At 33.8% G+C, this 22,367-nt stretch overlaps 4 protein-coding genes and 5 non-coding genes across 11 annotated transcripts; 1 reads left to right on the top strand and 8 right to left on the bottom strand.

Moving 5' to 3' along the window:
- Positions 1-258: 258 nt before the first annotated feature.
- On the bottom strand, positions 259-4,232 carry LOC100794121 (IAA-amino acid hydrolase ILR1-like 4). Its single transcript, XM_003543564.5, has 5 exons — positions 3,751-4,232; positions 3,160-3,285; positions 2,140-2,454; positions 1,403-1,531; positions 259-871 (listed from the first exon to the last, which is right to left on the bottom strand). The coding sequence occupies exons 1-5, from the start codon at positions 4,105-4,107 to the stop codon at positions 464-466; spliced, it is 1,335 nt and encodes a 444-aa protein (XP_003543612.1). The 5' UTR covers positions 4,108-4,232; the 3' UTR covers positions 259-463.
- A 3,094-nt stretch (positions 4,233-7,326) lies between these two features.
- On the top strand, positions 7,327-11,611 carry LOC100306436 (jacalin-related lectin 19). 3 transcript variants are annotated; one of them, XM_041008556.1, is made up of 5 exons: positions 8,159-8,267; positions 9,092-9,265; positions 9,378-10,391; positions 10,609-10,818; positions 10,898-11,611. In XM_041008556.1, exons 3-5 carry the CDS (start codon positions 10,389-10,391, stop codon positions 11,228-11,230), a joined length of 546 nt encoding a protein of 181 aa, XP_040864490.1. In that variant the 5' UTR covers positions 8,159-8,267; positions 9,092-9,265; positions 9,378-10,388; the 3' UTR covers positions 11,231-11,611. The 3 variants fall into 3 exon arrangements, 2 of the variants coding, with proteins under 2 accessions (XP_040864490.1, XP_006595102.1); XM_006595039.4 differs by lacking the exon at positions 8,159-8,267 and having other exon boundaries at positions 8,994-9,265; XR_005888035.1 differs by lacking the exons at positions 10,609-10,818; positions 10,898-11,611 and having other exon boundaries at positions 7,327-8,623; positions 9,378-10,015.
- A 5,298-nt stretch (positions 11,612-16,909) lies between these two features.
- Positions 16,910-17,904, bottom strand: LOC100792384 (ESCRT-related protein CHMP1B). Its single transcript, XM_003543561.5, has one exon. It carries the CDS (start codon positions 17,761-17,763, stop codon positions 17,152-17,154), a length of 612 nt encoding a protein of 203 aa, XP_003543609.1. The 5' UTR covers positions 17,764-17,904; the 3' UTR covers positions 16,910-17,151.
- Positions 17,905-18,730: 826 nt separating this feature from the next.
- LOC100499963 (60S ribosomal protein L28-2) lies at positions 18,731-22,248 on the bottom strand. Its single transcript, XM_003543563.5, has 3 exons — positions 21,983-22,248; positions 21,712-21,875; positions 18,731-19,032 (listed from the first exon to the last, which is right to left on the bottom strand). The coding sequence occupies exons 1-3, from the start codon at positions 22,128-22,130 to the stop codon at positions 18,892-18,894; spliced, it is 453 nt and encodes a 150-aa protein (XP_003543611.1). The 5' UTR covers positions 22,131-22,248; the 3' UTR covers positions 18,731-18,891.
- On the bottom strand, positions 19,470-19,560 carry LOC112998938 (small nucleolar RNA R24). Its single transcript, XR_003264117.1, has one exon. It is a non-coding gene; the product is annotated as a small nucleolar RNA R24 (small nucleolar RNA).
- Positions 20,185-20,275, bottom strand: LOC112998940 (small nucleolar RNA R24). Its single transcript, XR_003264119.1, has one exon. It is a non-coding gene; the product is annotated as a small nucleolar RNA R24 (small nucleolar RNA).
- Positions 20,475-20,565, bottom strand: LOC112998939 (small nucleolar RNA R24). Its single transcript, XR_003264118.1, has one exon. It is a non-coding gene; the product is annotated as a small nucleolar RNA R24 (small nucleolar RNA).
- LOC112998936 (small nucleolar RNA R24) lies at positions 20,747-20,837 on the bottom strand. Its single transcript, XR_003264115.1, has one exon. It is a non-coding gene; the product is annotated as a small nucleolar RNA R24 (small nucleolar RNA).
- Positions 21,004-21,094, bottom strand: LOC112998937 (small nucleolar RNA R24). Its single transcript, XR_003264116.1, has one exon. It is a non-coding gene; the product is annotated as a small nucleolar RNA R24 (small nucleolar RNA).
- Positions 22,249-22,367: the final 119 nt, after the last annotated feature.

Here is a 22,367-nt window from a genome sequence, read left to right as displayed (position 1 = left end):
AGCTAAGTCGCCGTTTTCAGAAACTGCCTTGCTCACGTGTCTAGGACATTGAACATAAACCACATTTTATTCGACTAGCAGGCAAATTTAGGCATAGCTGAACAGGTGTTTCAATGTTTTGGGATTCCCATCATCAGACTATCCCCCACAGTTCTTGCAAAGGAATCATCTCATTGTACTGTGTCTTTCTGTTCTATTTCAACTTAGAGTAGAATTCTATAATAGTTGAGTGACTTTGAAATTGTAGAAAATACTATCAAAATAAAAAGTTGTCTGTTCTTTCCCATTTGATTTGTACCCTAGATAAACAGGGTTAATGATTATAATGTGGAAGCACTATGGATTTATTTTAATTTGAATGCAATACATTTAGCACTAAGGATGTAACCAACCAATGCCTCACTACGTCGTGATTGCACCTACAAATAACCCAACAAGGGCTTTCAACAATCTGCGTTGTAAACTATAATTCATCGTGATGTTTCCCCTCCACTACTGGTATGTCCTGATTTAATTTGAGAAGATAGCTGCTAGCTAATGATGCATGAAGTGCAGCTCCATAAGGAAGTGCGTCCTCATTGATTTTGAAATATGGAGAGTGTGGAGATTCAAGATGTTCAATAGAGACATTCTCCATTCCAAGGAGGAAGAAGTATCCCGGAAAAACCTCTTGATAGAATGCAAAGTCCTCAGATCCCATCAATGGTTGCATGTCCTTAACATTATTGACGCCAAGCAAACTCCCAGCAACACTTTTAAAGTACTCATGCAAGTCACCATTGTTTACTGTAGGAGGGAAGAAAGGTTTCTCGTCGTCAAGAAAGTTGACCGTTGCATTGCATCTCTGCACTGCAGCTTGCCCAGTGATAACCTACATAAATGAATCAGCCTTAGCCCCTAATAGGATTGCAGTGAAAACTACAACAAGAGTACAATCATTTCTTGGTTGCAACACAAACCAAATAAGTTTGACAACAAAAGAAAAAAAGTCTGCAAGATTTTGACCCTATTTACCTGGCAGTAATTTATGAATCGTTTTATTCAGACAGTAATTTATTAATCTGCTTGCACAGTAGCAATTTAAAAAAAATAAAAAACACCCCACAAGAATTTAGGTCCCTGAATTTCAGTAATCCATTATTTGAATCCTCTAGTGCAACTTTTTCACCATACAAGTACACATTAAGAGAGATAAACGCAAAGACTTTGCAAACTGCCCAACAAATTTTGTTATATGCGGAATCTCTACCATGATCCATGCATCTATTTTGGGGTTTGTCAATTAACAGTTTGCACAGCAACAAATAAGAATAAAACACATTGTTGCAACAAATAAATAATTGTGAGTTAACAAAGAAAAAAAAATGGTTTTCAAGTGTATAAATGAATCCTCACAACAGACCTGTTCAATCCTCTGTCTCAGTTGCATGAAGCTTTCTTTTGAAAAAGCTCGGAAGGTGCCACCAATTGCAACAGAGTCTGGAATAACATTGAAAGCACCACCTCCCTGAAATTTTCCTACAGTGACGACCTGTGGGGATATTCTTTATGTTAGGAAGACAACCAAGATTATCTCCTTAAAAAATGAATTATTTATGGAAACAAGGCTTTATCATATTCAATAATCATTTAAAGAGATAATACTGTAGTATGTTTAACCAATCTACATGGTAGGCAAGGCAGTGTGCGTTGAACTAATTATTGTATAAGTTGTGAGAATCTCTATTCTCTGATAACATATCAATGTCCAAGACCCACAAGCATACAAAGAAGCTTTTAATGACTCATAATGATAAAAAAGTGTAAGGTCTCAAATTAAGTAAAGTCAAAAAGGTGGGAGTGGCACTGATACTTCCAAACCATGTGTAGATAACAAAAAAGAGTGAGTCGAAGAAAGCAAGAGAAACTAAGAATTGCTAATGATAGTGGTTTGATAGCTAACACTCAGCTTAACTTTCCTGCTTCCATTAGTTGTTTTTTATGCCCACTGAGCATATACAAGACAGGCTGGCCACTCTGGTAGTCATGGATTCAAAGTATGGTACAAACTGAATGGTCTTGGACCGTAAGGCAAGGATAAACCAAGAATAGATGAGTATCTAAGGCAGAAAGGGAAAGATTGAAATGAAATAAGTTTACCTGGGAGTCCAGAGGATCGGCCTCGCGAGAAACAATATGCTGTAAACTAACAATCACATTGGAAGCTGCCAATATTGGGTCTATAGAGTGCTGAGGGATAGCAGCATGGCCTCCCCTGCCATTTATTGTTGCTTCAAAGAAGCCGCTTCCTGCAAATATGGGACCCGACCTAGAGGCCACTTCACCTATAGGATAGGTAGGTGCAATATGCAATCCGAATATGGCAGAGATGTTTTCCAAGACTCCAGCATCTAAAATTTTCTTAGCCCCTCCACCTCCTTCTTCTGCTGGTTGAAAAACAAGAACAACAGTTCCCTATAGAGATAAATTAAGGAATGATATAAAGGATCCATAAGAGGACTAAAACAATAGGAAAACACAATTTAAAAAAAAGTAGTAAGCTGAAGTAACTGTCTTGCAATAGTAGATGATATAGTGGCCAACTATTTTCCTTTTCCAGTCTTCTTCTAGATTATGTTTTCGTTACAATTACACACAGATGCATTATGTTTTTAAGACTAAATTTGTAAGCCGGATGATAGGATGATTGAAAGTTTGTAACACACAAAGTTGGCCTAATGAGCAGTCATAACCGGTAGCAGTTTGCCAATGTCTGAATCAGAAGTCATGTTTGACTTTGACATGATTACAATAAAAATGAAAAGGCAGAAAAATTTTTAACAGCAAAACTACATAACCATCAGAAGAGTCACAACCTTGGATGGAAAAGTAAGGAATCTCAACTGCTAAACAAAAAAACCAACTGCCGGTATTACAATTTACAAGTGCATGCAAGACCAATTATAAATTTGTTAAAATTTATCTATTCTGTTGATTTTCTCATTAAAGGCTGAAATGTCTCACTTTTCTCCTTAAGGGAAACTAATCATTTTAGAGGAGTCAAATCTCATAGTATTGTCGAGATGGCAAAATGAAAGCAGTATAACATTTTTTTTTAAAAAAACAAAAAAGTAAAACAACAAGTTTTATATGTATAAACTATGAAGCAAAGGACCATACTCGTATCTCATTTTCATGCTCTTTGAGGATCTTTGCAGCACCAAGAAGCATGGCAACATGAGCATCATGACCGCATGCATGCATCTTTCCAGGTACTTTACTCTTGTGCTCCCACTCCACCATTTCCTAAGGTTAAAGAAGCAAAATAAATCAACAAAATATAGCCGAAACAGTGTAGCTCTTAGAAATATAACCCATAAACTGGAAAAGGGTAGGAGGGCTAATAATGAAAATTTGATTAGAGGCAAAGCATTAGTTTTTAATCAAACTCAAATGGATGGATTTCATAACAATAATAAGTTTTTTGGTATAGACTACAGGTATCCTCCATGGAAGGAAATCATGTTCGAGTTGTGCAGAATCACTGCATGCACATGTAGGAAAGTTCTTCCTTCAAGTATTTATCACAGTCAAGGGACTCGAATCCGAGACCTACTAATAATTAAGTTAGAACAACTTCAAATCAGTTGATCCAGCACTCGGATAACGATAAATAATAATAATAATTGAAAAGCTAGAACCCTGACACAATTACAAGCACATGGTAACAGTAAATGGAAAGAAAGAAGAATATATAGAAATCATATAGACCTGCATAGGAAGAGCATCCATGTCAGCTCTTAATGCAACAAAAGGAGGAAGTCCAGTCCCTATGAAGCCAACAACACCCGTGACTGCAACTGGGTGTTTATATGAGATGCCCAGTTTATCCAATTCAGCTCTAATCAGCTTACTGGTCTCAAATTCCTCATAACCCAGTTCTGGATTCTCATGAATCTTCCTCCTGATACCAACCATCCAATCAAAAACCCGAGGATCCTTGGCTAAATCAAGGAACTTGGTGGTGGCGATTGCATTTGAGCTGGAGGAGGAATCTGAGAAGATGGGTGTTGCAGCAAGGAAATGAAAAAAGACAAACAAGTTGACCCATTTCAAGAAAAAACCCATGGCTGCTTTCAACTTTGAGGTGGGTCTGGGAAAGAACAGTGAACAACACAAGATGAACAAACAAAATTACACAACTCACCAAACTTTGCAGTAGGAGTAGTGTTGTTGTTCTTATTCTACAACATATATTATATTATAATATATATTATTAAGTATGATAACATTTTAGCCATTTTTATAGAATTTTGTTAGGAAATTTTTTTAAAAGTACTTTGTTTTTTTCAGGATCGACTTTACTTTATATGTACTGCGACTTTGTCAGTGTAAATGTAATAAAGATTTAGTAGTATTTAATTATTTAGAATTTATCCTTTCTTTATATTTATTTTTTTGTAAAGCACCTTTTTTTGTTAAAGAATTTTTCTTTATATTATGTAGTAGTATCAATGAATAAAATGATATAATAAAAAAATAAAATCATACGGACAATTTAAATTTTCTCTTGTTACACGTGATATTTATTCATTTTTCCTCTAAAAAATCCTTAATTTTTAGAATATGTTATATTGGATATGAAAGTCTTTAAACTCACATAAGATTTAAACATTTAACAAAACCTATATCGGAAAAAATATTCAGGTTGAAGGGATACCTAATACATTTAAATCAAGTATCTCCTTCGGTCATGTATTCATCTAAATCATTTTTTTTATCATGTATCTACATATTTCGTACCATACGTCTCGATCTTTAACATATGTGGATGACATGTATCATTCGACCTGTGATTAGAAGTGTTTAAGCATGATTAAAAAATGTATTATTCACCTGATAATCAAGATATACAAGTCCATAGACCCTAAGTCCAGTAAGGTCAGTATAAAAAAGGTGAACTTTTCATGTAAGAGGACTAATTCATGTTAAAACATTCACAGATATCACTAACAACTTTAAGTCAAATCCTGACTTGAGCTTGGAGTGTCTTTTGCAGGAATCTCCCCTATTTTCAAATGCACGCATCAAAGGATTTGACAAGGAATCACGTTAGAAGATCCTTCAACATAAAGATAAATGTCCGATTCATTTGTAACAAAAACATTTTGACACTAAAAAGGACCCTTTACCATAGTAGGAAAACTTTGTGGGCAAAAGAGTAAATATTTGATCCATTTACGACACGATTAGAACCTATGCATCTGATGTGCATGCATATCACAATTCATGAAAAATAATTCCAAAATGAATGCGGGAAAATTTTGTATTCCCACGTTGGGATGAACAAAACAACTAAAATCAATCAACAAATAGTAACTGAGAAATACAAGTCATGCGGTAGTCACATTGCATAACAAGGAAGAGAATCAAAAAATAAATGAGACTGAGAATCAGCAATGACCAAGGTGTGTAGCTGTTAAAAGTCTTCAACCAGTCCATAGGCACACTTGATCTTCTTCTAATGGCACCGAGGCACTTATTAAAGTAAATATGGACTCTTTCGGCTACCAAATAACATCACAATTAACAATCCTAAATGTGGGAACAATAACCTTAATGATAAACTGAAACAGAGGCCGCACAATAAATAGACACATGTATGAGGAACAATTAACGAACTCGATCCGGCTCATGAACTCAATCTCATGTCTTCTTTTGTGAGGTTTTGGATTCGCAAATTTAGGAGAATCAAAACATATTAATATCAAGAACTTATTCACTTTCTAAAGTATTGCAAAAAAAAATTAAAAGTTGCAATCTATAATAATATTAAAATTTCATATATATCTTGTAATGTAAATTAAAATCTTTAACTTGGATGGTAAAACTTTTTTGACTGCAGATAGTAAAAGTTTTACTCTCATGTTCTCTTAATTAGATAATTATAACACTCTTTCTTCTAATTTTGGGAGGTGTGTGCTTTGCATATTATCCTCATAATTAGCCAAGAAAATATATTTCTTTTAATCATCTCAAATTATTCTTCTTTTATTTTATTTTTATATTTGATTTTCAATTGTGTATTCATTACAATTAAAAATATTCTTGTATAAAAACTAAATTCATTTATTATAAAGTCAAAAACTAATTTATATTTTAAAAGTATGTATTTATTACAATTTGTAGTAATAATATAATTTTTAAATTTAAACATTTATTTATCATAAATTATAATTATATATAAATAAATACTTATCTTGTATAATTTATAAACTAAAATATTAGTAACATTTAATTTATGCAAGTACAAAAATTTTAAAAAAATTCTAACTTGATATCTAAAATCAAACCGACCTAATTTAAATTGGCTTGGTTTAGTTCAGTTTATACTAATCGAATTTTTCAAATAAAATTAATCTATTAAAATTTGATGGGTTTAATTTTTTTTATATCTTAAATTCCAGTCAAAACAACCCTTTATATTTTATAAATATTTTTTCTGTAATTATTTCAATAAATTACTATGTATACTATGGACGGTATGGTATGGTTGTGTAGAAAACAATTTAGGAGTACTACTACATTCTTTTACCTCGAAAATAAACAAATTAAAATGTATGGACGGTACGATATGGTTTTCTAAAAAGCAATTTAGAAAATGATAAACATGTCGATTTGAAAGGGCGGCCAATGACGTCCAATCGGGTGGTCTAAGTCACAGCACTTGACTATTTTAATTTATTCACTTTTTTTTTTTCAGTGGTAAAGAAATCGATGTTATTTTCAGAATTATGTTAATTGAGATAGGTTCAATTGTCATTATGCATAGTTCAACAATATATATATATATATATATATATATATATATATATATATATATATATCATTACGCATCACACACTCCATAAAGTGTGTTTTTTAATAATTTTTTTATCATAAATATATTATATGAATAAATTTAAGAGAAAAAAGTTATTCATTACAATATAAAATAATTTTATTTTACTATTTAATTATAAATTAACATATATGATAAATACTTTTAAAAAAATAGATTCTGTTATCGAAAAAGTTATCAACAATAAATTTTTGTACACTATCGTTCAAAAGGAAAGTTGTATTGAACTACTTCATAATTCTCACAAATATGTTAATTAATATGATACGCAAGAGTTCAAAAGTTGATTGGATGACAAACAAACTCTAAATTTAATTAGCATATTTAAAATTCCTTCAACTTTTCTTTTAAACCTTGCTTCGGCCCATGTATGGGCCCATTAAGTAGCCCAATACAGAGCGCACTATGTTTTGCTGCTGCTGCTACTACGATTTCCTTAAAACCCCTTCGTTCGTTCTTTCTTTCTCTGTGACACCTCCGTTTTGAAAAATGAAAACCCTGCGATCACGTAATCTCTGCCATGGTCATGTTTAACGTTTCGCTTCGTTACCCGCAATCAAACTAATTTTCTCTGTTTAACGTTCCGCTTCGTTACCCTATGCCTATGCGTATGCCTAATAGCCTTCTTTCTTTCCCCATTTCCTAAATTTCATTTCATCTAATTCCTTCAATCCGGCACCTTTTTGTTTTATATATTGAATTCATTTTCATCTCATGGAATTTTTTATGTTAACCCTTATTCTTTAACTTTCTTTTTCTTAGAGTGTCTTGAGACGCGTTGATTTTTTGCCATCTCTTGTTCTTATGTGTCTTAAGTAGTGACTTGTTAGTGATTATCGTCTTAATCTCAATGAATTGCCTTTTCGTGTTTCTAGCTAGTCAAACAAAATGAACGTTAAATCGGTCATAATCTGTATTTTTTGGTATGAAAAGTATGAAGCTTGTTGGAAAAAGAAAACGAAAAAGAAAAAGATTCAGATCAAATGGACCCAATTGTTGATGAATCCATGGATCGTATTTCGCTGTTTCCTGATCACGTCATCCATCACATTCTATCTCACCTTCGTGAACATTGCAATCCGAACCAGTGTTTTGTCCAAGAGATGGAGAGAATTGTGGCATTCTTTTTCTGTTTTGATTTTCGATGAAAGAAAGTTTGCTGCAAAAATTGGACCTGAAGATAGCAGTAATAAGGAGATGATGTTTAGAAATTATGTATCTAATTCTCTACTTATCCGCAATGCAAAAAAAATGCAAATACGGAAATCGGTGTTGCACATGACCTCCTTTGACTTATTAGAAGATACCCCATGTCTGGAACTTTGGCTAACTATTGCTTTCTACAGAAACATCAAAGAACTAGATCTCCATGTTGGCATCAAGAATGGTGAGTGCTATACTTTACCACAAACTGTCTTGTCTTCCAAAACATTGACTGGCATAAGGTTAAGTGGTTGCAAACTGGGAACTTGCAATAATATAATGCTCCCTTATCTTCAGAAGCTTTATCTGCGCAAAATTCCCTTGGTTGAGAACTTTATTCAAAATCTTATTTCCAGATGTCATTCAATTGAGGATTTAAGAATCATAAAGTGCTCCGGTTTGAAGCATTTGCATGTTTCAAATCTCATTCGACTCAAAAGGGCAGAAATCCACTACTGCTATCAATTGAAGAAGGTTGAGATCAGTGCTCCAAATCTTGACACATTTTGGTATTGTGGCAAGAAAACAAGTCCCTGCAAGGTTAGTTTGGAGGGGTGCACGTCTCTGAAAAGGTTGACACTGGAGCATACCCAAGTGACTTGTGATTTTTGTGAAAATCAGTTCTCCAATTTTCCCTTACTTGAAAAAGTGGGTTTAAGTATGTCCAACAATAAGAGTAGAATCATTATTATTTCAAATCCTCATCTTGAGAAGTTCACTTTAAAAGGATGCAAGAAATTGAGTGTTTTTTAGTAGAGGCTCCTAATCACATAGCAATTATCTAATTTTTCTCTCTTTTATTGTTTCTTTTGTGTTAAAACATTAGGAATTTAACTTCTTTTGAGTTTTTGTTCAATAGATGCTAAAGTTAACTAATTTACAATGTTTTGGAGTGTATTTTTTTATAGAATTACACAGTAGGAGGCCTGGAATAGGCATTTTAATTACTACTTGGACGAATTGGTGTACTTGCCAATCGAGCTAACACTTGTGTCTTTTGTGTGCAAGGGTGAGACTATGCCCTGGGTTGAGATTCACCCTTTCCGATCGCCAAGCTTTCTTTTGTACCTAAATCTGAACATACAGTTGTTGGACATGGCGACAAGATTTGGATTAGGATGACACCATTCATTCAAAAGTTCAATCATCAAGGATTTTAAATTGGTTCTCTATTCTAATAAGGTACTTTTCTTTTAACATTCTAGTCATATTTGGTTGTCTTCTTTGATGGATTTCCATTTCTAAAGCACTCTGTAGCCTCATTTATTTTTCATTACCCGGTTGCTTGATCCAGAATATTGTTATTCATGAAGATTTGAACAATGTCACATTGCCTCAAGTGCCTGACCTCGGCCGTGAAATTATCAATTCATCAGCATGTATTGATGATGCTCTGAATAGTTTGTTATGGAAATTGCACCCAGTGACTCTATCTATAATTTCTCCCACCGAAAGTAAATTCCCAGAGATATGTTTGTTTGTTTGTTTTCTGTTTCCAATTCATACATACATTCATGTTGAATTTAAATATGTCATCAATGATGAAGCAAGATATTATCAACTGGAAAAATGACAATTGCAGCTAGTGTATGAAATGATAAAGAACAAAGGCGAGGACCCAATCTGTTGCATATATAGTTCTTCCAAAAATAAATGTTGGCGGCACTTTCTGAAGGATGTCAAGTTTGAAGACCTAAATGATGTGAAGTTTGAAGACATTGAAGTAAGTGAAGACCAAAGGACTTCTACGTGGTATAATTGGTTGAAGAGTGAGTATACAACATTGGAGTGTCAAATTACTAATCTTAGATTGTGCTGGAATTCTCATCAACATGAAATGGAGACATGAAGACTTATTTACAAATGATTGACAGAAAATTGTTTAAAGAAAGTTGTACTGTGGAATTTATTCGTTTTCTTTTTCCCCCTTTTGATTACTGTTATATCAAATTATGGTTCAGTGGATACTTTGTTTATAGGAACACAATATATTTTTAACTTGATCGAATATAACCCGTGAGAATCTGTCATGCTCACAATGGTGGCCAGCTAATATATTGCAAATTATAATCGGAAATGAGCGATTTGATATGTGTAGTTCTGATTCGTCTAGTATAATTCCTTAATATGCTTATTGAAAAGCAAAAGTGATATTCTTCTAAAATTGTTCAATTGTCACTAATTTGTTGCTTATATAAACATCATTTTGCATTCCAATCAGTAGCTGCGCTATCATAACGTATTGATGTTTCTTCCAATATCTTGTACACGCCCCCTTTGGTAGTTGCCCTTTGGAAGTTGCCTTATGGTAAAGAACACAATGAATCCCTGTCGTTTATAATTTTATAATATTTTTTGTTCTTTAATATTGGGCTGTAGAACTAGTCGTCCTGTCCAAATACATGATGTAGAAAATCGCCTGTTTAGCATATGCTGTTGTTAAATTTCCATCGTTGTGTAGGTATGCTTATGTTCTATATATGTTTCTTCATAGTTAAACCAATAGGGTAATAGATTTTTTGTAGGAAGGAAAAAGTAGGAAGAAGAATGTAATAGTGGGACCATGGGGAGGCAACGGTGGAAATAGCTGGGATGATGGAATCTTCACAGGGGTGAGAGAAATCAAACTTGTTTATGGCCATTGCATAGACTCAATTCAGGTGGTTTATGATAGGAATGGCAAGCCTTTCACAGCTGAAAAACATGGAGGAGTTGGAGGTAACAAAACAGCTGAGGTAAACTTCTCTTTGCTTCACCATTTCATCAAATTCCAAACAAATATAAAAAAGTGTTCGGTTTTTTCATGTATCCTAGATTAAGCTGCAATTCCCAGATGAGTTCTTGGTCAGTGTGAGCGGCCACTACTGTCCAGTTGTTCGCGGAGGCACCCCCGTGATTCGGTCATTGACATTCAAGAGCAACCACAGAACCTTTGGACCATATGGAGTTGAAGAAGGGACTCTATTCACTTTTTCGATAGATGGAGGCTGTGTTGTGGGTTTTAAGGGGCGAGGTGATTGGTATTTGGATGCAATTGCTTTCACTTTGTGTAATACACGATCAAAGTCGCTGTTTCAGAAAGTGCAGAGGAGCTTGCTGTGGTTAACAACCACTGCTCCAAAATCTACATCCTCCAAGGATGGCTAGAAGACCAACGAAATTGAGAGTTCTCTATGTATAATGTACTGAGAGTGTAGATTTCTGATACAGTTGTGCTTCTTCTGATCTTTCATTTCTGTTTACTAGCTTTATAAGGAAATGCATAGTTTTTGAGTGTGAACAATATTTTTATAATTGTAATGAGGAATTGTCTTCTTAGCAAACAAGCCATAAAAAATGTTATTGACTGTATATATACCAGGAGGTGGGTCTCATTTTCCTTCGGCAAATAAGGGAAGTGGAGACAGATTCCCCCACTTTGTCGCCCCTAATGTTTAATGTGCCGAGTAGTATACCATGTTTTCAGTTCAATCTTTTCCTACTGCAAACATGCTGTAAAAGGAAAAGAAGAAATTTTCAGCTTGTTCATCATGTTTGGGATGCATACACATTTGTGCAAATCTCTGTTTTCTTCCCCACTTTTGCATATCACTTGTATATATTGTTCTGATTTGTGTCTCCTTACTTAGCCCGTTGTGTATTGTTCTGATATGTATCTCAACTCTCACCGTGAAAAGAAGGGTGTTTAACCAGACAATTAAAAAAATGATAGTTATAAGGGTTTATGGCAGGTCTTCCTCTTTGGTTTGGTGTTTATATAAAACATTCAGTCCACATATTCCACCATATTTCTAGGATTTTCAATTCATCTGTTTCGATGTGCCTCTAATTTGCAGAACATGCAATGCTATCTAATATCCATAGTGAATCATCAAAGGGTTGTCCAAAAAAATATTTCCTAATTCCCTTTTTTTTTCGGATTCGAAACCAAACTTTGAGATGATGTGGGGTGTGTATCATATGAACAAGCATAGTATCACTATAACTAGAGCTCATTTCTATTCTATTTGGATGGTTTGAAAGCTCAAATTCTTTGCATGATTGCTGAGAGGATCATTCGTATTTCTAAAACTCTTCTCTTAACCATCTTGTGAAAACCCCAATCCTTTATTCCAAGACGGAGTCACAAGACAAATATAAGAGCATTTTACTAGTGTATTAAGTATTGATACACGAATGAAAGGCCATACATAAAACGCTCAAAAATATGTTGTTACTTTTTAGCAGAATTTATATGAAAAAGGTGGATCACGAGGGCGTAAGCCCCGTTCTGTTAGTCAGGAAAGACCATGTGAATGACTGTGACATTGGCCAATGTCTTCGGCGGGACTCGCAAAGGCTCCACACGTGTCTCAGCCCCTCGCTTCAAAGGAAACGAGACAAGTCCCAGCTCGAAGTTACCCGTTTCCGAGTCTGCATCTCTGCAGTCGTGGCCCGGGGACTTTCCTGAGTCTAGCAAATTGCGTAGACCCACTCACATCGCCTCATGATCCACTGTTATTTTTCAGTTGAACTACAACCCTTATAAACTCTTTCAAAACATCTCTATTTAGCGATGTGGGACTTATTCTCAACACATGATACAATTTTTAGCTGTCGCGAGATAAGTTAAAATCAAATTAGCCAATGTTAGCCTTGCACTCAACCGTTTAGCATGTTTGGATTAGATTTTCATAATTAATTCTAAAACCATGTTGAAAGTCAAAGCAATAAACAGTTGTTTCCACCTCAATTTTTCATCGTGGTTTGGGCCCTATAATCATTTTTAGTGGCTATCCAAACTTGCACTCAGACTACAAAATCAAATTAACAATACTACTAATTAGCATCCAAATCAACAGAGACAAAATGACCTTCCTATTGATTGATACAATACAATGCTCTGCCAATTCAGATTAGTTAAAAACTTAAAATGCATTTACTTTTTTGTTTAAAAAATTATGTTGACTTAATTTTTATTTGTTTAATTGTAGAATCATGAGCTGAAATAATATGTAAATTGTTTAATTAATCATGAGCTGAAACTGAAATTTTATTTGCCTAGTGCCAGTACTTCTGAAAATTGACGACAGTATACTGTTTGTATTTGTAGTGTCGTAAACTATGAAATAAAATATGCTTAACCTATTGGAGGTTGCTTTAACTGAACTTGCATAACTTATTTAACAATATATTTTTTGCAGTTTAGACTAATTATGAGTATAAGAAAACAAATGTTTCCAAAGAGTTGAATGTACATCGATTATGGATGTGAAATGTAGAGCCGGAACCTGGAAGTTTCTCATGGTATCAAGAAGGATGTTTAATCAGACAATAAAAAAGAATGTAATGCCCCAACTTCTAACAAGTTCCATGGAATTTGTTCCGCTAAACGACTAAAAGGTGTAATTATTTTTTTCTAAATTATTAAATAGGAGTAAATTTTAAATTAATATCCAAAAAAAAAAGTCTTTGCATACCATATGACTTATGAATACAAAATTGTAAATTTATATTACTTTTATTTATTTTTTATTTTCTAAATTTACGACTTCTATTTTTTTTTAGAAATTATAAATTATTTTGTGACTTTTAAATTCATAATAATTTTTTTAAAATTAATTATTAATGAAATTAGTTTGTTTTCATTTTTATTTTTATTTAATATTTTTTATATTATTTTATTTAATAATTTTATATTTTTTTTTAATTTTAAGGATTATTATTTATTTTATAAATTGGAAAATAATGTAAAAGATTTAAATTTAAATAAAAATATTAAAATATACAACGCATATTTGTTTTAAAATATTGTTTTTTTTATTAATATTAAAAAGTCATACACATATATATTATTATTTAAATTTAATTCTTTTACATTATTTTTTTAATTTTAAAAATAAATAATAATCTTTAACATTAGTAAAAAAATAAAAAAATATTTAAAAAATAATATAAAATATATAAAATAAAATGATATACAAAAATATAGAAAATATTAAATAAAAAATAATATAAAAAATATATAAAATATTAAGTAAAACAATATACAAAAATATAAAAAATATTGAATAAAAATAAAAGTGAAAACAAACTAAGTTTATTAATAATTAATTTAAAAAATTATTTATGACTTCTAAAACAAAAATTAAAATATTTACGACTTCAAATTCATATTTAAAAAAATAGAAATCGTAAACTTTTTTACGATATTAGTAGAAAAGAAAAGAAAAACTAAAAGTTGTAAAAAAATTATGACTATGTACTCAAAGTCGTAAGATACATACGACTTTTTCCTTTTTGGATGTTAATTTAAATTTTGTTCTCATTTGGTAATTTTAAAAGAAAAATACACCATTTTTGTCGTTTGGCCAATTCGTTCTGGCTAGCGATTTAAACTGATGATGCATTTTGTGTTTAGAGTAAGAAGTCTGTCATGGTTTGATGACTTGCTAATAAAAAGAGGATCTCATGTCTCAGCTTATATTTATCTAATTATTGAATTCAATCTTTTTGCCATTCAAGTCTAATATTTAGTATCTGTTATGGAAATTGTGCTTTAGCAAATAGAAGCATCGTTGGGGGAGACAAATACTAATAGCATTGTCTTAACGATCAATTGATATTGTCATATATCTACGCTTTTTTTTTGTTAAAAAATAACGTGTCCCTTCTTTTCGTTAATGGTAAGCATGTGGTACATTCGTTTTGTATGAATTTTGTAGGTCTTTGTTGACAATCAAGATTTTCGGAAGGGACCACTGAAGCGAGATTTATAGCTTTTCACGAAATTGAAACAATGTAGTAGTCTTTAATATGATTTCTCTTTTGTGGCTTTGTAATTGATTCGTAATGCAGTGAAAACTTCCATTTGCAATTATAAAAGAAACAACTTGAAGCAATTTTTACATTGGATTAAAATATTCATATTAAATTTTACTTGTACTTGTTTTTAGAATATAATTATTGAAACATAAGTCATTTTACTTGGAAAATAATTTTAATCATCAATTTCATTGAGCACTAATTATTTATCTTGCTCGCATTTTATATTTCAACATTGCACTTCCGACTTATACAAATGCTTTGCCAATACAACTCTTACGCACGACAAAGTAAAGGAGTCAGTTGAAACAAAGCTTAAAATTAATCAAGACAAAGGGTGAATTGGAGTTCATTGCAGCGTAAAAGTATTTGTTTTGCCCAGCAAAACAATTCCGCTTCAAAGAAAACTATACACGTCTGAACACTCTAGCTGCATTCTTGATTTTTTCCTTTTTTATTATATATATTTTCTGTTTTGCGCTAGTCTTGATTTTCACAAGAAACATTGATAACCACAGGAGACTAAGGAACGTGAAAATCTACAAATTGCTCAAACGGTGGAAAGTTCTGAACAAAAAATGTACCCATCATTTTTTATCCTGAAAAACTGTTGGCTTACTCCTGCAACTCCTAGATCAGATAATTCAGATAATTGTATTTTGCGAGGGTAAACGTAGTTATAAACAGAAGCTGTGCTTCCCAAAATATCTTTCCTACAATAAGATTGATATGGCATATGGATCTATACTGTGTAAGAAGGTAAGTTTATTGATAAATGAATTTATGGTTTCTAAATAGATCTAGCAGGCTCCAGAGTAATTTGAAAATAAATGGAAGGGGACAACAGAAGCTCAAAAAGTCCCAAGGTTGTGAAAACTGACTCCAAAATCATGGGAACACCACATCACTGATGCTACCAACAAAGGCTGCCCTGTGTGTCTCAACTGTTTTCAGGAGATTCATTTAGTTACAAATCGATTTAAATTTATAGTCATACAATTGTTTAAGTAAGGACTCAGTTTCAAATAGCATTAAGAATGAATGTGGTCATGAGCAGCATAGGTATATTCATAGCTCTCATATAGTACCCAAAAAAAATTTCCAGGTCCTGGTTCATTTCTGCAGTTATTGGTGCGCACCTTCTTTAGCTATTCTTCAAACTGGTCTCCACCTGTCAAGATGTTATCTTTCTGAATGTGGATGTAGATGAGGTTAAAGTAATTTATGTGTATAACCTATGGTGGGGAAGGACTTCATTTTTGGTTTGGTGTTCACATTAAACTATCTAGTCCATATACCACCACCTCTCCAAGATTCTCAAATTCATTCATTTCTAACTCGGTGCCTCTAATTTGCAACATATGAAATGCTATCTAATGTCCATAGGTAAAGGGTTCAAAAAATATTTCCTAATTATTTATTTTCAGATTCCAAATCAAATTGAGGTCATGTAGGCAGTGTTTATATCAACATGCATAATATCAACAGAGTTAATTTCTAATATATTTGAATGGTTTAAAAATACAAATTATATGCATGATTATTGAGTACCACTTGTAATTCACTCAAGTCTTAACCAACTTTTGTTCTACATTTTATGTTCTATCTAAGAAGCTGCCCCCAAGTTGGAAACTAAAGGGTCTCATAGCCAGAGGGAAAGCAGGAAAAATATTAAGTGCAACTTGGGAAGGGCTAGTTGATAAAAAAAAAATTAAAAAAAACTTCACCAGCTACCAGTGCTTACTTAAAGAAAGTATCCTTCCTTTACTTTCTTCAAAGGACTCTGAAATCTGAAAATGGCTTAGAAATGTCTCTGGTTCTGCCCCATCTTTTATGCCAAGAAGCCCACATGACATCCTCTATCATTCTTCTGAGGAGAAACCAAACCTCACAAGACATTTTCAATCAACCATTCAGAGATTAACCATGTGTAAAATACTGAAATGCATTTTTCTTATGCACCACAGCCTCTAACACGCGCGGGATGCAAGCCAAACCCCAATCCATTGTTCCAAAACATAGTGAAAAGACAAATATAAGCATTCAATTAATGTATTAAGTATTCACACAATGACACTAACACTAACACGAAGAGAAGGCCATAAACCCCTAAAAGGGGAGAGCCCATATAACAAGTGCCAACTGAATTCAGTTAAATATACACAATATATATATATATATATATATATATATATAATATTCCACTGCATCAGCGACGAGAATCGAGAAACAACGATAATGATGATAGTATTATTACTGATAAATTAACCTCGGGCCTTGAGTTCAGCAAGGCGGCGAGACAAGTCATCCTCGTCGACCTTGTCGGCTTCCTTGGCCGGAACGGCGTGAGCGGCGGGCTGGGGGAGGCCGACGGAGACCTCGAGGCCGTAGTCGTCGGCGACCTGCTGCATGAGGCTGTTGACCTCTCCTTCGGGAGTGGAGAGGGAGGTGGATCCCGCCATGGCGCTCTCCATGAACTCGGCCTGGACCTCCATGTTCACGAACTGCTTCTCGAACGAGTCCATGGTCTCCGACATCTTCTGGAGGTTCCCCGTGGCCAGCGACGACTCCAGCGATTTGACGATGTTGCCCATCGACTTGCTGATCGTCGTCATCTTCGCCTGCGTGTCGAGGCGGGCCACGACGGCGTCCAGGCGCGAGGCAAGCCGGAGGTAGTTCATCTGCTCCGTGCGCTTACGGATCGCGTTCTCCGCGTAGATCCGCGCTCCGTCCATGTTGCCTTTCTCGATCGCCTTCTTCACCTTCAGCTTCTCCGATTTCTCCTCCTTCTCGCACTTACGCGATTGCCGCTGCAGCGATTTCGACGTGAACTTCAATTCCATGATCTGGTTCATCAGCTTCTCCGTGTTCCCCATCTTTGCTTAGGGTTTTTCGTTGAGACCTTTCTTACGTTCCCTTATTTTTATTCATTGATTGGGTTGGGCTGCTTCCACGAACCATCCAACTACTTTCTCTCTCCGCGCTTTGTTCTCACATGGCCCAGACTCCGTGACTCCTAATTAACATGTTTTCATAAATAAGCTAAATAAATATCTTAAAATTCTATTATTAATTTAATTTATATTCAAATAAACCGTTGATCAATCTAAACGAAATTACAATCTCAATCATTCATTTTCTAATTAATAACTATCATTGTTTTTCATCTTTTAAACAATTTCCTCATTTAAGGGGATCCAAATAATTGTTTTTAGATTATATTTGATAAAATTAAAAATGATAAAAACTAATTAAAGTAACTGAAAAATATAAAATAATTAAAAAATAATAAAATTATGACAAATTAAGGGTTAAAAAATGTATTAGGAATAAAAATAAATAAAAAATGTAACTAGACAACTTAATGTTAAATATGTCATGCATTAGTATTATTCATCGGTGGTTGACTAATAAATATATAGACTTCATACTTTGCTATAATTTTAAAATAATATTTGATTAAGGAAGAAACATTTTCCAACATCAATAGTTCAATAATAAGTCAACTCATAACTCATTTGCAGCCGGAAAAAAAACTAAATTCTTTTCTCTTTTTAATCTTCAAGGCAGTTTTTTAAGGAGCACTATCGTACACAGCATTCATCTGTTACTGCTCTAACTATGGCGCCCTCATGGCTTATGAGACCCAGGGAAATATAGTTATAATTGTTCAAAATTGCTTTAAAAATGTTTAGAGCCCGGGCTTGTTCGACCCTTCTCTGTTCAAGGAATAAAAAAATTGTGCAGTTAACGAGATTCCGCCTTTCTTTTCAGATGATATATGTTAATATGAACTTCCGTCCTTCTTAAATCATCTCTTGAAAAAAAAAACCAAACCAGTTGTTGAAAGCTATAACATAGTAGTTCCGGTTGTTGTATATTGAAAACACAATAAATTGCCTCTCCAAACAAAACTAGAAAATCTAGAATTGAGTTCTGGAACACAAACTACAAAATGGGGAAAGGATGGAAGAAATTTAGAATGCAATTTAACTCTTCTAAATTCACTTCCTGCTGGGGACCTTCACAGCCTGTCTGTTCCTCTTCTTCACACCAGACTTAGCTACTCTGAGGCTCCTATTGACAGCGCTCAATCTTGCCAGAGCTGCCCTTTTGAGATCAGGCCTGTAGTAGTTATCTGCTACCTGCAACACAAATCACAAGGGTAGGAGGAAAAGGCACTAAATTAGCAACATGGATTTTAAGAATTAATAGACAGTAGTACAGGATACAAAGCAGCAAGCATTCAACGAGTAGAGAAAGATCCAGTAACAAGCTAGCAAAATTATGAAATAAAATAGAAGAATACAAAACTATCGTTAAAAGAAACTTAGAAATTGCATGAGCAAAAGCAAATTATGTTTATTCACAGCAAAAAAATTATAAGAACAAGTAAAATGTTTGTGGCAGCCAAACAAATAATTTCATATTAACACCAAATTCAGACTGAAAAGAAGGTATTGATTGCCATGGAATTGGAAGGGAACTACATAAAATTATAATTTGTATGGCAGGCTTTAGGAGATAATAGTTAATTAGCAAAGGAAAGAGAGGGCACAATCTTTCTGTTAACAAAATGATTAAAACTCAGAAGCCAAGCGTAACAAGTAAATTTCATTGAAGGAACCCAACTAGAGATTTCTTCTTACATGTTAGAGGCTCATCACCGCTGGGTAAAACTCACTTCTACCAGAGGTTCACAAAAAGGTATCCATTTGAGAACTTGATGAACAAAAACCACATTTCCAACAGTCATATTTCTCAACAAGCCAATCCATTCATTTAATTTTAAAAGAATATGAGGAAATGTACAACATGTCACAGAAATTCCACTTATGTTGTACAAATGCCTAAGGATCTTCAGCATGTTAAGTAAGCAACAAATATAAATTACACCAACTACTAAAAACTAGAGAGACAAGAAGATATGTTTAACTACTAAAAATAACTCGTACAAAACAAGGTTCGATGCATCAAATTATTTTAAATTCAAGTGCAATATAAATTTTTCCCATCCACTTGGGGGCAGTTTCTGGGGGGGAAAGGAAGTTAAACCCAAAAAGCATTATTGTCAAAAGATGAGAAGCTGATGCTGAGTTTCAAAGCATATTTAGCTACTGGAATTGACAGCAAATATAAATGCAGCTAGCCTGCTACCAAGGAAAACAAATTATTGTCACATAAGAATAGAAATAGCTTTCGGAAATTACACATCTTTTATTCCATCCCATTGACAAATAACAGGGAAGTCCCCCTACAAAAAGGAAAAGAATTCATGACACAACTTCAGAATTTTAAGAGCTCAGAAGCCAAGCGTAACAAGCAAATTTCATTAAAGAAACCCAACTGGGGATTTCTCCTTACATGTTAGAGGCTCATCACCGCTATTGGAAACTTGTTTGTGTTGGCAGAGGTTCAAAATTGTTTCCATTTAAAACTTGATGTACCAGACCGCATTTCCAACAGTCATATTTATCAACAAACCAACTCAACATTTAAAATTAAAAAACATGCGAGAAAATGTGCAAAAACATGCGAGAAAATGTGCAAAAAGGAAAAGAATTCATGACACAACTTCAGAATTTTAAGAGCTCAGAAGCCAAGCGTAACAAGCAAATTTCATTAAAGAAACCCAACTGGGGATTTCTCCTTACATGTTAGAGGCTCATCACCGCTATTGGAAACTTGTTTGTGTTGGCAGAGGTTCAAAATTGTTTCCATCTAAAACTTGATGTACCAGACCGCATTTCCAACAGTCATATTTATCAACAAACCAACTCAACATTTAAAATTAAAAAACATGCGAGAAAATGTGCAAAAACATGTCAGAATTTCATGACACACAATTTCAGAATTTTAAAAGCTCAGAAGCCAAGCGTAACAAGCAAATTTCAATGAAGAAATCCAACTAAGGATTTCTTCTTACATGTTAGAGGCTCATCACCGCTGGTGGAAACTTGTTCATGTTTGCAGAGGTTCAAAAATGATTTCCATTTAAAACTTGATGTACCAGACTGCATATTTCCAACAGTCATTTTTATCAACAAACATACTCATTCATTAAAAATTTTAAAAAAAAAAACATGTCAGAATTTCATGACAACTTCAGAATTTTAAAAGCTCAGAAGCCAAGCGTAACAAGCAAATTTCATTGAAGAGATCCAACTAAGAACTTCTTCTTACATGTTAAAGGCTCATCACTGCTGTTGGAAATTTGTTCATGTTGGCAGTGGTTCAAAATGGTTTCCATTTAAAACTTGATGAACCAGACCCTATTTCCAACAGTTACATTTATCAACAAACCAACTCTACATTGGACAAAATGTGCAAAAATACATCACAGAATTTCTCCATATGATGCACAAAAATGCATTCAAGTGCAATATGTTTATTTTGATAAGCACTAAAGTGCAGCATGTTAAGCTAGACCTATCAGCCCAAAACAAAAAATAAAACAACCACCAAAAGCATACAGGACAGCTTTAAAAGCTAACAATCACTTGTTCATAACAAAGTTTGATGCACAAATTCTTTTTCAATTGAACTGCCTAACACAAATTTTCACACCCGTGAAAACAACACCAAAATATCTACTTTAGGAAGTTGATGGGGAAAAATAAAATTAGTTAACCCAGCACACACTGCTAAATGTGAAAAAAGACAGAACAATTTTTAAACATTTTTTCAGGAACAAAAAGCAGAACCGAAAAACATATTTAGGTACTGGATTTAACAGCAACTATAAATGTAGCTACCAAAAGAAAACAAATATTGTCCAATAGAAATAGAATCATATTTTAGGAATAATAGAGCATCAAGATTACCTGATTTTGCACAGCCTTTGCCATCCTACGGAACTCCTTTTTCATGACAGATTTGTGAAGCAAAGCAGCAGGCTTGTTTTGCTTCTTTGTCTTGGTTGTTGCGAGCAACACGGACTGGTCTTTACCAGCAGGTTGAACAGTGACAGTTTTCTGGTTCGCCAAACCTATCAATACCATACGCCCCACAAGCATAAAATGAGCTTTATTCACATACGATTAATCACACATTTGAGAATAAGTCTCACTTGGTTAAAGATACGATGATTATTACCGGAGTACTTGAAAGTGTTGAGGTTGTAGAGATTGTTGGGCTCTCTGCTGAACTGCACGCTCTGAGTGCCCCTTCCGAACTCTTTCACCAAAAAGGAGTTGTTCTTCTTCACGATCTCCCAGATGAGCTGTCCTGGTACGGTCGACATCTTCTCTTCTACTACTTTTCCCTCACCGGAGACGCCACGCAGAAATGTAGATTGAGATCAATATGCCACAATATATATGTATATGGAAAACCCTAATTGCTTTGGAATAGACCTGGCCCGGTTACCTGTTCTTACTGGGCTTGCAGCCCATCTAATAAACATTAACGGAAGGCAATTACTATTTACACTCTTCTTTATACTAATGCACTTCACTTCTCATCTTTTATCTCCAAATTA

The sequence above is a fragment of the Glycine max genome, chromosome 13 (assembly GCF_000004515.6).
Source record: "Glycine max cultivar Williams 82 chromosome 13, Glycine_max_v4.0, whole genome shotgun sequence".
NCBI lineage: Eukaryota > Viridiplantae > Streptophyta > Magnoliopsida > Fabales > Fabaceae > Glycine > Glycine max.
This window is presented reverse-complemented; position numbering and strand designations above follow the sequence as displayed.